Source organism: Sycon ciliatum, chromosome 1, assembly GCF_964019385.1.
Source record: "Sycon ciliatum chromosome 1, ocSycCili1.1, whole genome shotgun sequence".
NCBI lineage: Eukaryota > Metazoa > Porifera > Calcarea > Leucosolenida > Sycettidae > Sycon > Sycon ciliatum.
In genome coordinates this window covers 90,542,109-90,555,728 of record NC_088643.1, presented here as the reverse complement: position 1 = coordinate 90,555,728, position 13,620 = coordinate 90,542,109, and the positions used below count along the sequence as shown (strand labels likewise).

The 13,620-nt window shown below is 47.1% G+C and overlaps 1 protein-coding gene across 1 annotated transcript in view; it reads right to left on the bottom strand.

The window, feature by feature from the left end:
• The window catches only part of LOC135806388 (uncharacterized), a 57,657-nt gene that overhangs the window by 7,127 nt on the left and 36,910 nt on the right, over positions 1 to 13,620 (bottom strand). Inside the window, exon 13 of the mRNA XM_065320564.1 lies at positions 979 to 11,231. Coding sequence (XP_065176636.1) covers positions 979 to 11,231 — 10,253 coding nt within the window. The remainder of the gene's footprint in view (positions 1 to 978; positions 11,232 to 13,620) is intronic.

Here is a 13,620-nt window from a genome sequence, read left to right as displayed (position 1 = left end):
GTATGCTTTTCTCATATACGCTGTCATTTTCACGCTATAACTACCTGGTGGTTTTAGTGTTACATGTGGTTATTCATTGTAATTAGTCGATCGAAGTCAATAATTATACTGTTGAGAATCAATAGTTGTCCTCGTGCCGTGTGGTCATTCGTTCCTGACACTTTAGAGAATCAGAGGGTTCACAACATAAATAAGTACAGAACCACTTTCGAAGTTAGTGGTCACACCCGTACTAACTTTCGGGTACGAGCTAACTTTCGGACCTGATTTGTGTGCAGTGGAGTATCTATACTTCTTTCGAATTGCAATCACCAACTGCCACTACGTCGAGATTCAGGTCGGCAAGTTTCTCAGTACAGTATGACCAGACAAACATGGGCAACGAAGAAAGAACGTCACTGTCGGCGCGACCCATGAATGTATGCATGGTAGAAATATTATCTCCCATTGTCAACATTTGTACTCCTTTCAAGCCGATAGCAACTAACGTATCCGTTCGATATCTTTTCTAATGAATAATTACTGAGTAATCAATGTAATCGTTTCAGCCCTAGCCGATTATGAAGAGTATTGGTGCAAGAGGCCTCATCAGATTTCCTAGTGGCTTCTGTAATAGATTTGCTAATGAACTGTTTGACATAATGGACATAACATTGTTATCTACATTGTGATCTACATCCCTCCACATATAATATAATGGCAGATCCACCGGTAAGTGGAAAATTCTAGCAACTCCTAACCTGAAAAAGAGAGTCAAGTACTGTCAACACAGCCCACTTAGAAGTGTCTACATCAGCTGCAGTGCGGCGTGCGAGGAAAGGCAGTAAAACTACAATGTCCTGTCCTCAGCATTCACATCCTAATGATAGGCTAGTATGGTGAGTGTCTTCAAAAATTCCACTCTATTTCAGCACATGTGATTGGCTCTATGGTGATGCAAGAAGCAAATGAAAAGTATGATCATGCAAAGCAACTTACCATTGCTATTTTGGAGAGCTCGTTCCAAAATGAGTCATGGGTGCAGCAGTCAGTACCATTATGATGTTTGACAAAATGGTAGCCTTCTTTCCCTTCAAAGCAGCTTTCACCATTGGCTGTTGAACAAGTCTGCAAGACATGATAATGGCCCTCTCCTGCTTTGTCACAGGCACCAGGGCATGCCAAGCCACGATGATCAACAAGCTTGAATAATTTGTTGTGGACAACTGCCGAGCTCTTCTGGATTATGCTATGCGTGACAACGTGCTTTCCGCCATGGCCAATCTTATTTCTGCACTGACTGTTGCACCAAGGACACGTGGATTTGCACAGCATGCCATGACACCGCTGGCAGAAATGAAGTGCGTCATCGTGATCACGGATTCTGCAACACTCGGCAGACTGTGAGGTTTTCTCATGGAATCCTGCTGAGCATTTTTGAGCACACGGGGTAGGACACTGTGGAAACTTGTGTCCTGCACGGACATGTTTGTCAAGACTTGCTTCACTTGCATGCTGCAGGTCCAGATCACAGTAGCTTGTATGACCTTCATGGCACCGAACGGCACATTTCGCAAACGAGTCAAGCTGATCGTATTCTCCTGCAAGAGGATCTTCAAACTTGAGCAGCGTCGTCCAGAATTCAGCATGGGAATGCCAGTGACTATCTTCATGCCGCTGGACTTCTGAGCGACGTCTACAAGAGCAGTTTTCGAGCTTGTCACCACGAGGTAAAACGTTGTGGTGCATATGACCTCGTCCCACCTTCATACAGATTTCACCACAAGTTACAGATTGCGTCGTTCCAACAAACAGTTCAGATGTACCATTTAGATGTACTGGCTTGAGAATTGCTGCGTTGAAGGTATACTCCCCGGCAGGATGATGACCATGTACAGTTCGGTGTAGAGTTGAATCATTGTGCAGTTTCAACGTGCAGTTGGATTGGCACAAAGGACACTTAGTCATACACATGTGCTCTTCTGCAGAAACAGAACATCTGTGTTCGCCAGTGTGACCTTTAGGCCGAGCACAACACATCCTTTTCAACTCATTTGTGGCTATTGACCCTGGCGTAGCTTGCTCCACCAGCTTGCAAATACCTCTCAACTGACATTGCCCATTGCATGGATGAGCTGTCTCATGGCACAGGTGATCTTCTTGAACACTGGACAAGACATGCCCGTGTGACCGAGAGCAATGTTGCTCACACCCAGCTGCAGTACAGACACCACTGCATCCTCGCTCAGTGCAGAGATGTGTCGTATGTGCAGCATCCGCTGACGTGATGATGTATTGGCTGCAGTGGCTGTTGCAAAGGGATGAGGTATATTCTGCTACTTGACAAAGTTCTTTGCAGAGATGGTTGGATTGTGTACAGATGCATGGCTGAACTGATTGATCGTGATCATCATGGTACTTGCATTTCCCTTCATTCTCACAGTTTCTAGATTTAGAAACAAAATGGCAGGGATTTGGGCACTTGTGTTGGCAGTCGAACAAATGCCCACCGAATTCACGTTTAGCATCAGCGTTCTCCTTCTTTTGCATATCTTGATGAAGCTGAATGCCAAGGCATCGTGGACCAGCGCTTGCATGATCTGAATGACCACACAGTGTAGCGCATCGATGAAAATCTTTAATTTCCTCACTGCTGCATGGATCCTCAAATCCAATCCTTTTCCAGAACTGTTCATGGCTGAAACCATCATAGGCCTTTGCTGACGAGTGTTGCACTGGATGATGCACTTTGCCCACTTCCTGAAAGCATTCGGCCGCAGTCTCTGCGCATTCCTTTGTGTGCAAGTGACCACTTCCCATATCCCTGCAAAGTTGTTCGCATGTCGGGTATGTGCCATCAGTGTGTTTAGCTGGATCTCCCGCCTTATCACGGACATACCAAAGAGGACGCTTTGATACATGTTTGCTGAGTTGAGAAACATGGATTACCGACTTATGGTTTACGGAGTGTGCTGAAGCAATGCTGTGAACAGTTCGAGTGCAGCTTTCCCCACACATTGGACACCGGGCTGTGCAGAAATGTTCTGGATTGCTGGTAAGCGGACTATGGCTATGTGCTCCATGATGAGATGTCTGGCCTGTTGGAATCAGCTGCTGACAGGGTAGTCGCTTGGGGTCTATTTCCTCACCATTCACCGCCCGTCGCCGAATGTCATCAGAGTCGGAAACCTCACAGTTTCCTGATCCACCCTCACATAGCGATTCTTGATTTGTCGGAAGGCGCGATTCAGAGCACACATGCTTTCCACTTGCACAGTCATGTAGAGCGGTACCTTGTGCCCCATGGAAGTGATCATCTGTTGCACACTTTCCAGCACAATGGGAGCATGGTCTGGGACATTTCGATCCTCCACAGTGATGCTGTTCATCATGGTCATGGTCATGAGGAAGTGAGCATGTACCGTGACAGTAGCTATTCACAAAGCACTTTGCTCCACATGGATGAGGTTGGTTGCAACTGCATTCACCATCATGCTGCAACTTCTGTGCACAAGTCTTCTTGCAAGTGTGATGTTCTGTTTTGTGACTGCAATGCTCTTTGCAGGTATGGTGAACACAGGGGAAATGGTGCCAGCCTCCACCAGAACCGGTGTGTATTGAAACACCAGTACGTTCCTTGTTGTGTGGGCCAGTAGTGCTATGTAGCAATGGCTTGGTGCAGGGCACCATGACGTTTTCATCTTGGCACCGAGGGCATGTTGCAGGACATTGGTCAAATGTGCTTCCTTCCAATCTGGGATAGTCATAAACCCTGCAGAAAGTTGAATGATTCACATGATACATCTTGCCACTGTCACGCTTTCTTTGTACCATGATCGGTTCTGCATCACTATTCTGAGTTAGAAATTGATTGTAATCATCCATAGGGATGCCATGGTAGTGATGCTGGCTAGTCTTCAGCTGACCACATACATCTGTACATGTTGTACCTTCAGGGACACTGGTGTGCTTCTGACCACTGCCATCATACAGATACATAGTAGAGGACAGCTTGGCCTGGCCATGTGCTTGGAACTGATGAGGACCAGTGTGCCCTGATGAAGATCTAACACAGTAGTAAGTACAAAATGGGCATGTTGCACTGCATGAATGCTTGGCTTTGTTGCATCTGTGGATGTCTCCATGACTAGTCTTGCCCTTTTGAACTTCATGATCACATTTAAGCCGAAAAGCGTTCCTGTCTGCGATGATTTCCATTTGCGGGGACTGCGCGAGTTCATCAGGATCTTCAAGCAGACATGGACCATCTGCAGCACATGGCTCTTTGCACTTGTGGGCTTTATTGCAATGATGCCGTAAAGCATCACTGCCACCAGCTGTAGTTTCATGATCGCATTGACAGAACTGGTCACAACCATACTCGCATTTTGTTGGACAAGGGTGACGGTATCCACACGAGCACTGCGTTTGAAGGGATTTGTCCTCAACTTCATCATGTCCTGACAGCTTCATGCATGATTGACCACAGGTTCCCGTCGGCACCTCGGCAGGACACGGCTTACCACACCTGTGCTCTTGACAAGGATACTTGTGGCCATCGATAACCACTCCTGAGTGATCTGTGTGGTTTTCTGAATTAAGCTGCCCATGGTACAGACGCTCAACACACACACGGGGTTGTTCCGGTGCTCTCCCGGCATGCCTTGGACATTCAGCGTCGCAGGAATTGAACTCGCTGGATGTGGTTTCTGGATACGGATCTTTAAAACCACTGTCTTGCCAGAAGATGAAGTGAGGGACAGAGTCTAGGTCACGTTGATCATGCCGCCTATACTCCTTTGGTTGGTTTGTGCCCAGGATGCTGAAGAGTGGTGTGGAGCAAGAGCACTTGACACGATGGACATGGGAGTTTCCGGCAAGATTGCACATGTTGGAGCAAGTCAGAGTCACTTTGGTTTTTTTTCCAAATGAATATTCAGTACCTGAACTTTGGAAAATCGTGATATCTTTCAACAATTTGCCATCAATCACACCATGGTTGGTGGGATCACATGGTTGGGTATGACCATAGGGAAACTTGCAGCCCATGTTGCACCACGGGCACTTTCGATCACACTTGTGCTTGTCATTGCCACATCGGTGTGGATCTTGGTGATTGAGAGCTCCAGGTTTTATCCTCACAACACATTTGTCCTTGCCCTCGTCACGGTCACCACAAATTCCGCTGGCAGTACAGTCTTCATCGCAGACATGCTCCCTATCACATATATGATAACCATTGTGATCAACCGCCTGTTCGCAGTGGAATGGGCCGACTTCACCTGGAATGTGCCTCAGAGGACACTCATGGTGACAAGACATGTACTGCTTTGATTGGGATTCACTTGAGGGATCTTCAAACTCCATTGCATGCCAGAACTCGGCATGGTTCACCGGCTTAGGTTTTCCATAGGATAATACTCGAGGGCTTGGATTCCGATGTTTATGGCCCCTTCCTCCAGTGTCACACACCTGGTCACATGAAACGAAGCTCCTATTAACTTCCACTAGTTCTCCGCCACCTTTGAAAACTTGGATCTTTGTGGGATCTTCCACCTTGCCATGATGCTGAATGCGATGAGTGCCAACCTTATGGTAGTCTTTCTCACAATACGTATTGCAAGCTGGACACTGCCTCTCGCACTTGTGCTTTTGTCCACAGTGGTGCTTAGATTTATTTGGGTGGTTAGCTTGGCCAGGATCACACATCTTGATGCATTTAGACTTCACATCCAGCGCAGATACGGAGTCCTCAGGCTTCTCGCATAAACCTGGCTCAGAACAATCGCGGTTGCATTGATGCCGTTCACCACAATCGTGTTTTTCTCCAGTGTGATGATGGTGGTCCAGGTCACAATTTCTGTTGCAGGATTCAAACTCGCATTTTTGAAGACATTTGGCGGCACCACATGAATGAGTTGAATGTTTTTCATCTGGATCTTTAATACAAACCACGGAACGACAACCCAATGCCTGGCAGGGTCTTCCACAAACATGGTTAGCAGCACACCTGCATCGTTGATTGCCATGTTCGCTGCGATTGAATTTGCAGCGATTGAAACACTGGCTCTGGTCATCACGTTTCCGATAATTACATGGTTCTTCACATTGATGTTTTGAACACTCGAACACACATCCTTCCAAAGAACGTTCGTTGCGGTCTTTTCCAAAGTTGGCTTGTCCAACATAGCCATGCCCAGCCATTGTAGTTGGAAGGCTAGTTGCACGAGGATGAAATAATTCCAGTTTGCAGTACACGGGAGTAGACTTGTCTTCATGGTCACGGCTATTGCACATCGTGGGACATCCGTTAAAGTCAGATAGCGTGGGACTGTTCTGTTTGTATGGATCTGCCACACCTTGTGTCTTCCAGTACTGAGCATGACTGTACTTGTGAACGGCGCCATCGCAATAGAAACGACCTTCTGATTCAGATGAGGTGCATTTGCTGTGACCCTTCTGCTGTTGCACGACGTGCAAGTGGCCTCTTCCTGCTTTGTCACAGAGCTGATGACAATGAATATCTTCACCAGTCAAGTCTAGTCGTCGTCCATTTGCCTTCTCAATGTGAACATCTCCGAGATTCACAACTCGTCCATGGTTTTCAATGAAGTGGTCGCGTCGGTGATCATTGTGCATAACGCAATAGCACTGGCAGAGTGGACAGCTGGTTGTGCACGTGTGCTCAACACTGCTTTTATCACATTGGTGTTCGCCACTATGTTCAATACTGCCAGGGTTGATGGGTTTTTTACAATACCAAGTGTACCCATTACTGCCACCACCCTCAAATTTTTTAATGTCAGTGGGTGGGCTTTCATTTTCTTTTGTCAGAAAACAAACTGCTGGCACGCTGCACAGTTCCCTGCAGTCGTGTTGTTGATTGCAATGGTGAAGGTCACCACCATTCCTTCCGTGAAGGTGATCTTGCTTGCCATCTTGGAGATAACATGGGTTATCACATCCTTTAACCTGGCACTGTACAGGACATTTCGCATTTCCACACCAGCATTGGCTTGACGGATCGTCCGCATGCTGCACTTCCTGGCTGCAGGGCTTTCCACAATTGACTGCAGGACATGCCTTACCACAGACATGGGTCTTTCTGCAGGAGCATCCTTCACTAACATGCCCCATCTTGAACTGACAAATGGATTGCTGGTCATTTCTGTCTCTGCAATCTGCACCATTATCCTTTAGTGTGCAGAGACATGGACAATCATGCTCGCATTTGAAGTAGCAGCCTTCAATGTTCCAATTTTGTTGGTGATCCTGCTTGCGCTCATCATCGCGACGATGTCCAATGTGAAAACCGTCACCTTCACCTGGCTGCATTGGATCATGCCCATTCTCAAGTTGACAGAAAGAAGTCAAGTCATGCTCTTCAGGACATTTGGTTGGACACATGTTGAATTTTTCAGCATCCTTCTTCGAGTGTGGATCCTTTACGTGCAGCAACTCTTCATAGAAGTAGGCATGTGGGACAGCAATGTATTCGTCAGCATTATCAAAGGATGAGTCATCTTTGTAACGAGATAATAGTTTTTGATGCGGAACCTGGTCTCGAACTTCTGATGTGAGCCGTATCAAATGTTCATGACCACGATCACCTTCATTGCATAGAGTGTTGCATTGCATACTGGCCTGGCCTTGAACCACTTCCTTTCTGATGCAGTTGTAAACCATAGCAGACGATACGTTTTCGATCAGTCCATGGCGAATGTCACACAAGCCGCCGTGGTCGTAGAGCAGTTCACACCACTTGTTGCAGAGTATGCATTGCTTGTCACAGTAGTGCTCTTCTTTACCCAAAGTGCATACATGCTCTGCTTCCTTGGCAAAGTGGTTTTCATATCCTGCTTCAATCATGTGCGTACACCTTGCTTTCTCTGTGTCGCTTGTTCTTGCACATATGTTGCGTTCTACTGTTGTTGCAGGTGGCACACATCGTCCAGGTGCCTGACAGTATTCTGGACAACAGTGTTCAGCGAGGCAGAAGTGCCCATGTGCTTCTTTAATCTCCATGCCAAACTTGCTGCAATGATTGGGACATTTGACCTCAGTGCCGGAGAAGTAGCACATCTTTGGACAGGTGTGCTTTTCAGCTGGTAACTCGCATCTGTGGGTGGGCTTCCCACTCAGCTTGTCGTGATGAAGAAAGTCACAACACTTTCCGTCGGCTTTTCCTGTGGCATGAACCAGTGCCTCAGAATACATGCAATCTTCTTCACAGCCGTGGCCGTACGGCAGCTTTCCATTTTCAGGCCAGCATCTGCAAAAATCATCCTTGTGACCAGCAGGCAACAGACAAAGCTGTTTTTCACCATCCTCGCGCACCTCTTTGCAGATGATGCACTCTTTGCTGCAGATATGTTTTCTTTCAGTGTCATCGATATCCATGCAATCACATTCATCCTTCAATGTTTCTTTGTGGCCAGATGGCTTGAGACAGCAGAAGTGGCATTCCTTGCATTTCCTGAAGCAAGGCTGCCAAAATTCCTGGAAAGTGACCAGGTAGCTATCAACAATTTCCTTGAGGTTCTTCCGGACTCGGAGATCGTTGATGTGCCGATTTGCCATGGCCTTGACACCGCGATGACGTCTCATGGTGAGTTTGCGGATCTTTTCTCCCATGTCCTTTTCAAGGTCCTGTGGTTGCATCTGTTTCCAATCTTGCTTCCGTGAGACTTCTCTGTTGAGTTGCGCTTTCTGGTGAATGTCCTTGCGGAGGGTGCTGATCAACTCGCATTGAGTCTTGCCGTAGCACCATGTTGCTTTCCGAAGTGACGAGATTGCATTGTCTTTGGATCGCACCTTTTTCAGATCTTCAGGCAGACCTAGTGGTAGGTTAGCATCCTCTGCCCAGTTGTATGGACCTTGGGTTGATGTACTGATATCCCAGTCATCCAGTTCTGCGCTCGAACAGATGTCTTCACCCCAGTACCCATTTTGGAGAGCACAAACCACCTTCAAGAGGAAATCAATTGCCTCCTTCTCAAACACTTTTGTCAACGATAGGGCTTCAAAGTTGTTTGTTGCAATCGCGCTGAGGGTAGCTGAGAGATAGTTTGAGAGCTCGGTTGAGTTGAATGATGAGGTCCTTTGTTGACTTAAAGCATCTTTGATGGACAGGCTGATAACACGTGCGGCTTTTCGACGACCTTCCAAGTCTTTGCCAACCACTTGCCTGTGCGGCATCTCAAATGGGCCCTTGAAAAAGCACTTTAGCAGGCGTTTCTCCTGTTCTGGTAGCTCCAAGCCTGTCGAAGGCTGACCATCATCACATGTTCGAATGATCAGTACCCGTGCTGAAAACAGTTGACTGTCCACAACTTCCTTGTCTAGTTCTATCCTCTGGCCATATTCGCTGGGTTCGCACTGTTGAACGAGTCTCTGTTTCAGGAAGCGCAACGCTGGCAGTAGTCTCTGCAATGCAGCTTCAGGCTTGCGTGAGCAAATAACGAACAGGTTGCTGAGTGCAAGGGCTGGGACCAACATAGCGATATCGGCATCAGCGAAATGTTTACACCCCAGCAAATCGAGGCCTTGAAAGGAAAGAAAGTTCTGGATCCTGGCGCCAACAGCCTTCGAGAACATGATAAGTCGGGCCTGCCTCTGGCTCTCCAAACACATTGGTTTATTACCCTCAGTGACATTAGTTGAAGCAGCAGCCGCAGCGGTAGAGCTCAGCCCGTGATCACCATTGGTTGAATCAGTGCTGTTTGGATGATGGAATAACTTCATCAAACCACCACAGCAAAAGTCAATAACGTCCATAGCAAACAATTCATCGTCTGCCAGTACTGTTGTTACATAGGCTTGCCCGTTAATTCCAACCCAATCATCTTTCCATGGGTTCATCCGGTCCAAGTCATAGAACATTTTCACTGAGTCATCAGTGACCTTGACAGTGGTTAGTTTCTCAGCTGTTATCTGGGTGGGAAAGCACTGGCATTTCACAGCCTTTGGATCAGGCAAGCGCACTTCAGCTTGGTGGCACTCTTCGCTTGGGCCATACAGTGTTGAAGTGGCTGCTGACGCAGCAGAATAGTGACTTTCTCCAATGGCACTGTGGCAGTCAAAGTCATTAGTGGCACATATTTGTGGAGAGCCTGCCGAAGATGTGATCTGCGGTTTGATTTCAAGCTGGCGGCCAACCTGTTCTTGTACATGTTGGTCTTCATCTTTAAGGACATTGGCACCAGTCTTGTCAATTGCGAGCACGATTGTCATAGGCAAAGCCTTCGTGACATTCATAAACCATTCCTTGAAGCGAGCAGTTTGCTCACATAGCAAGAGGGCTGGATTAAGATCTTGAGTCGAGCATGCGATTGGTTCGGTCACAAGTGGCACATTGTTGCAGCCGCCGAATGGCTTGTGAGATATCTCAGTCAATAGCTGCTTGATGTGTGTGACTTTTTTCTCTCTCATCACACTTGATCCACCTGAGCCATAGGTGATACTATCCGGCTGGACGAGTGCAACAGTGAGCGATGGTGTTGGGTGTGATAAAGAGTAGACGCAGTTGAAATATTCAAAAGCTCCCAGAAGGATATTCAGCGGCCCAAACACCTCATCCGGTTGAGTTCGCTGCTCGGTTGAGTTCGGTTGAGTTCGCTGCTCACATCTAGTATTCTCCAGGAAATCAGAGAACTCCATTTTCGGAGGTGAGAGGATGGTCTCATCAGTTGCACGCTGTACATCATTGTGAAGAAAGAGCACTGTTGGTGATGCTTCCATGGCCAGTTTTAGAAGTGCTTTCTGGACATCAGCATCTTCCCTCTCGTGCAGTCTAACGACAATGTAGACATCAGAGCAGTGGTTGCTGCTCGAGTCAACAAAGAAGCAGACACTGGAGCCACTGGAGTTTGTTGCCTGGTTGGATACGTTAGACAGCTCCTCGGGATCCGCAATGCCTTTGCTATAGAGTAATTCATCAATTATTTCACTGTTCCCAACAAGTACCATTGTACGCAGTGGATCATTGGGTCGCAGTGTTTGTTCAACATCTTTCCCAGGCAGTTTGCCATTTTGACTTTCATCGCCAGTCAGCTGACTGCTTGGTTCATTGTCCTCTAGGGATAGTCTCATCTGTAGGCGAATATCATCTGCTGCACATTGGATTCTGGGTGTATCCCACAGAAAGATGTTCTGTCCTTTTTGCATCATCCAGGCACCATGCCTTTGGTCTGACTGATTCTGAGTTGTTGTTTGGTACAATTTCCAAGCACGTTTCGGTTTGATTCGTCTCTCTGAAGGAACACAACAATCGCAAAACAACACATACGAGTTTCAGCTTGCATGCAGGCGACACATCATGTACCTCGGAGGACATTTTAGCATTACAGATTCTGCCAACCATCCAGAGGAGCACTTGTCATAGTTTCTAGATCCATGTGCACAATGTTGCGTTCACAATTGCAACATCACTATACGGATTAAGGCTCACACAATTTTGTGCACCAGCACATGTTCTCCAGGCGTCAGGGGCCCAGCCTCCCCGCCCATCCGACTCACCACACACAACAAGGCAACTGAACTAAAAGTTCTACATAATTCGAATGGAGACGGACAAACAGGCAGACCGGACACGACGGGGAAAAACTGATAACTAAAGAAAAGACAAACATCGTGGCAGCATATGAGCATGCGCGCAAAACAATGTTGCACACGTGACACTGGCGTAAGAGTTCCATGGTGCACAGAAGACTGCAAGTGCAACCAAACCAATGCAACAAAGTCAATAAGAGAACACTACAAAATAAAACCAAAGAACACGTACAACAAAGCCATGAAAAGTCTTTCACTCTCAGAGACCGTTGCGCAACACGCAAACACTGTTGTAAAATGATGTGTTGTTTTCCTGTGTAATGACATTCCCCAAACTGTCTCGTCTAGTCGTGTGCATGTGTGATACGAGCATGCGTGATGTTGTAGTCGAGAGTCCGTTTGTCAGTCTTCTTGTTAGTCTCTGTCAGAGTGCAGTGAGTCTGCTTCTCCGTAATATCAATAATATAATAGTACTACTTCAATCACGTGACCAAAAGGCAGAAATTCTTCGTCGCACGAATGTATGGTGCAAGCATGGCGTGCACGGAACAATTTTTCTCTCGACGTTCTACGCCTGCCTACGCGTTATTCATGTGCCCAGCACCTTCGATTTTTACATGATGGGCAAGCACACACGAATAGCTTTCCAACGGTGTGTCGCATGTCAAGAGTCATCGATTTTTGGATATATCGCTCCGTATTTTTAGTTTTCAAAGCAAACTTTCGGCATCCCAGCTACCTTGCCCGTCAATGACCGAGTCACCATCGTGTTCAGAGCCCTCGAATTAGTTTAGATGGGTTCATGGTAAGGTTCTCCTCCGTAGCCGTTTTTAGCAGTTTGAAGAAGTTGTGCGCAGCGGCTGAAGTCGGCTATGGAGTGCACTATTTGACGGGCTCTGCGTGACGGAGCGAGCAGACCTTTGGCTTGTAAATCGGCTAGTAATGATTATGTTCTTCACGTAAAGATTCTGGAGGTGCTTGAGCAGTGAGGAGGTGATTATTTCAATCCATCGAAGCAGAGCACGTCCCGTCCAACATCTACATGTACGACGGTTTCTCCGTCACCCTCCAAGAACACCAAAAACCCGCATATCGCGCATACATTCACTGTGTATGCATGATATTCATGAGGTCCGGGAAACCTACTTTTGTGCCATTGCTCTGCATACAATTGCATACATGGCCTCCGACGATTGCATACCAACTTTGGGGCCTGATATCTCCGGTTTGGGACAAGATATACCCATGAAATTTTCTGTATGTGTTCTGCAGAGGTTTCTCTTTCCAGTCGTGTAATTTGTTGGCCCTAATTCCGATTTTAGAATTTTGGACTGAAGTCGCTAATAATAGTGTAACAGACCAGTCTTGTTCTTTGTGTCCTGCATCCCGGGGAACGGAATGGCTGTGATTCCATTACAACACAAACACTTTCGTCAACATTACAGTCATAGCAACCATTGCACTACAGTTAGACAAATACAAGTGCACTCGCTCAAAACAGAGGGAGAAGTAAAGATCGCATGAAAACTGAGACATGTAAACAGGCTGGGTACAGACAACAGTTATCGCAGGTGCATAAAAGGCACACGACCATACGCAAAGGTGTAAAAGAAGAATCGCCTCAGTGGCCGTGCCTGATGACCCTTCTCTACCCATTCCCCCCATTGCCGAGGAGTCGGGTGAGGTTGACCGTCTCACATCTGTCTTTACTACGACTGCTGCCATTCGACGTTACATTCGAAAGCTCCCGTCTGACAAGGCTCCGGGCCCAGACGGCATCACTAATCTGGTATTAAAGTCCCTTGCGCCCTCAATAGCATACCCATTATGTCTGATTTTCAACCTATCATTCCGCACTGGTCGTTTTCCCTCTGCATGGAAAACAGCTAATGTTATACCGATCTACTTCGAAGTACAAGAAAGGGTCCCGCCACGAAGCATCAAACTACCCTCCGATATCTCTACTGTCCTGTGTTTCCAAACTCTGTGAGCGCGTTTTCTACGACCAATTGTACTGTCATGTCTCGTCACGTTTGAGTTCAGCTCAGTCCGGATTTCGCAGAGGCGATTCTACCACCCTCCAGCTGACGC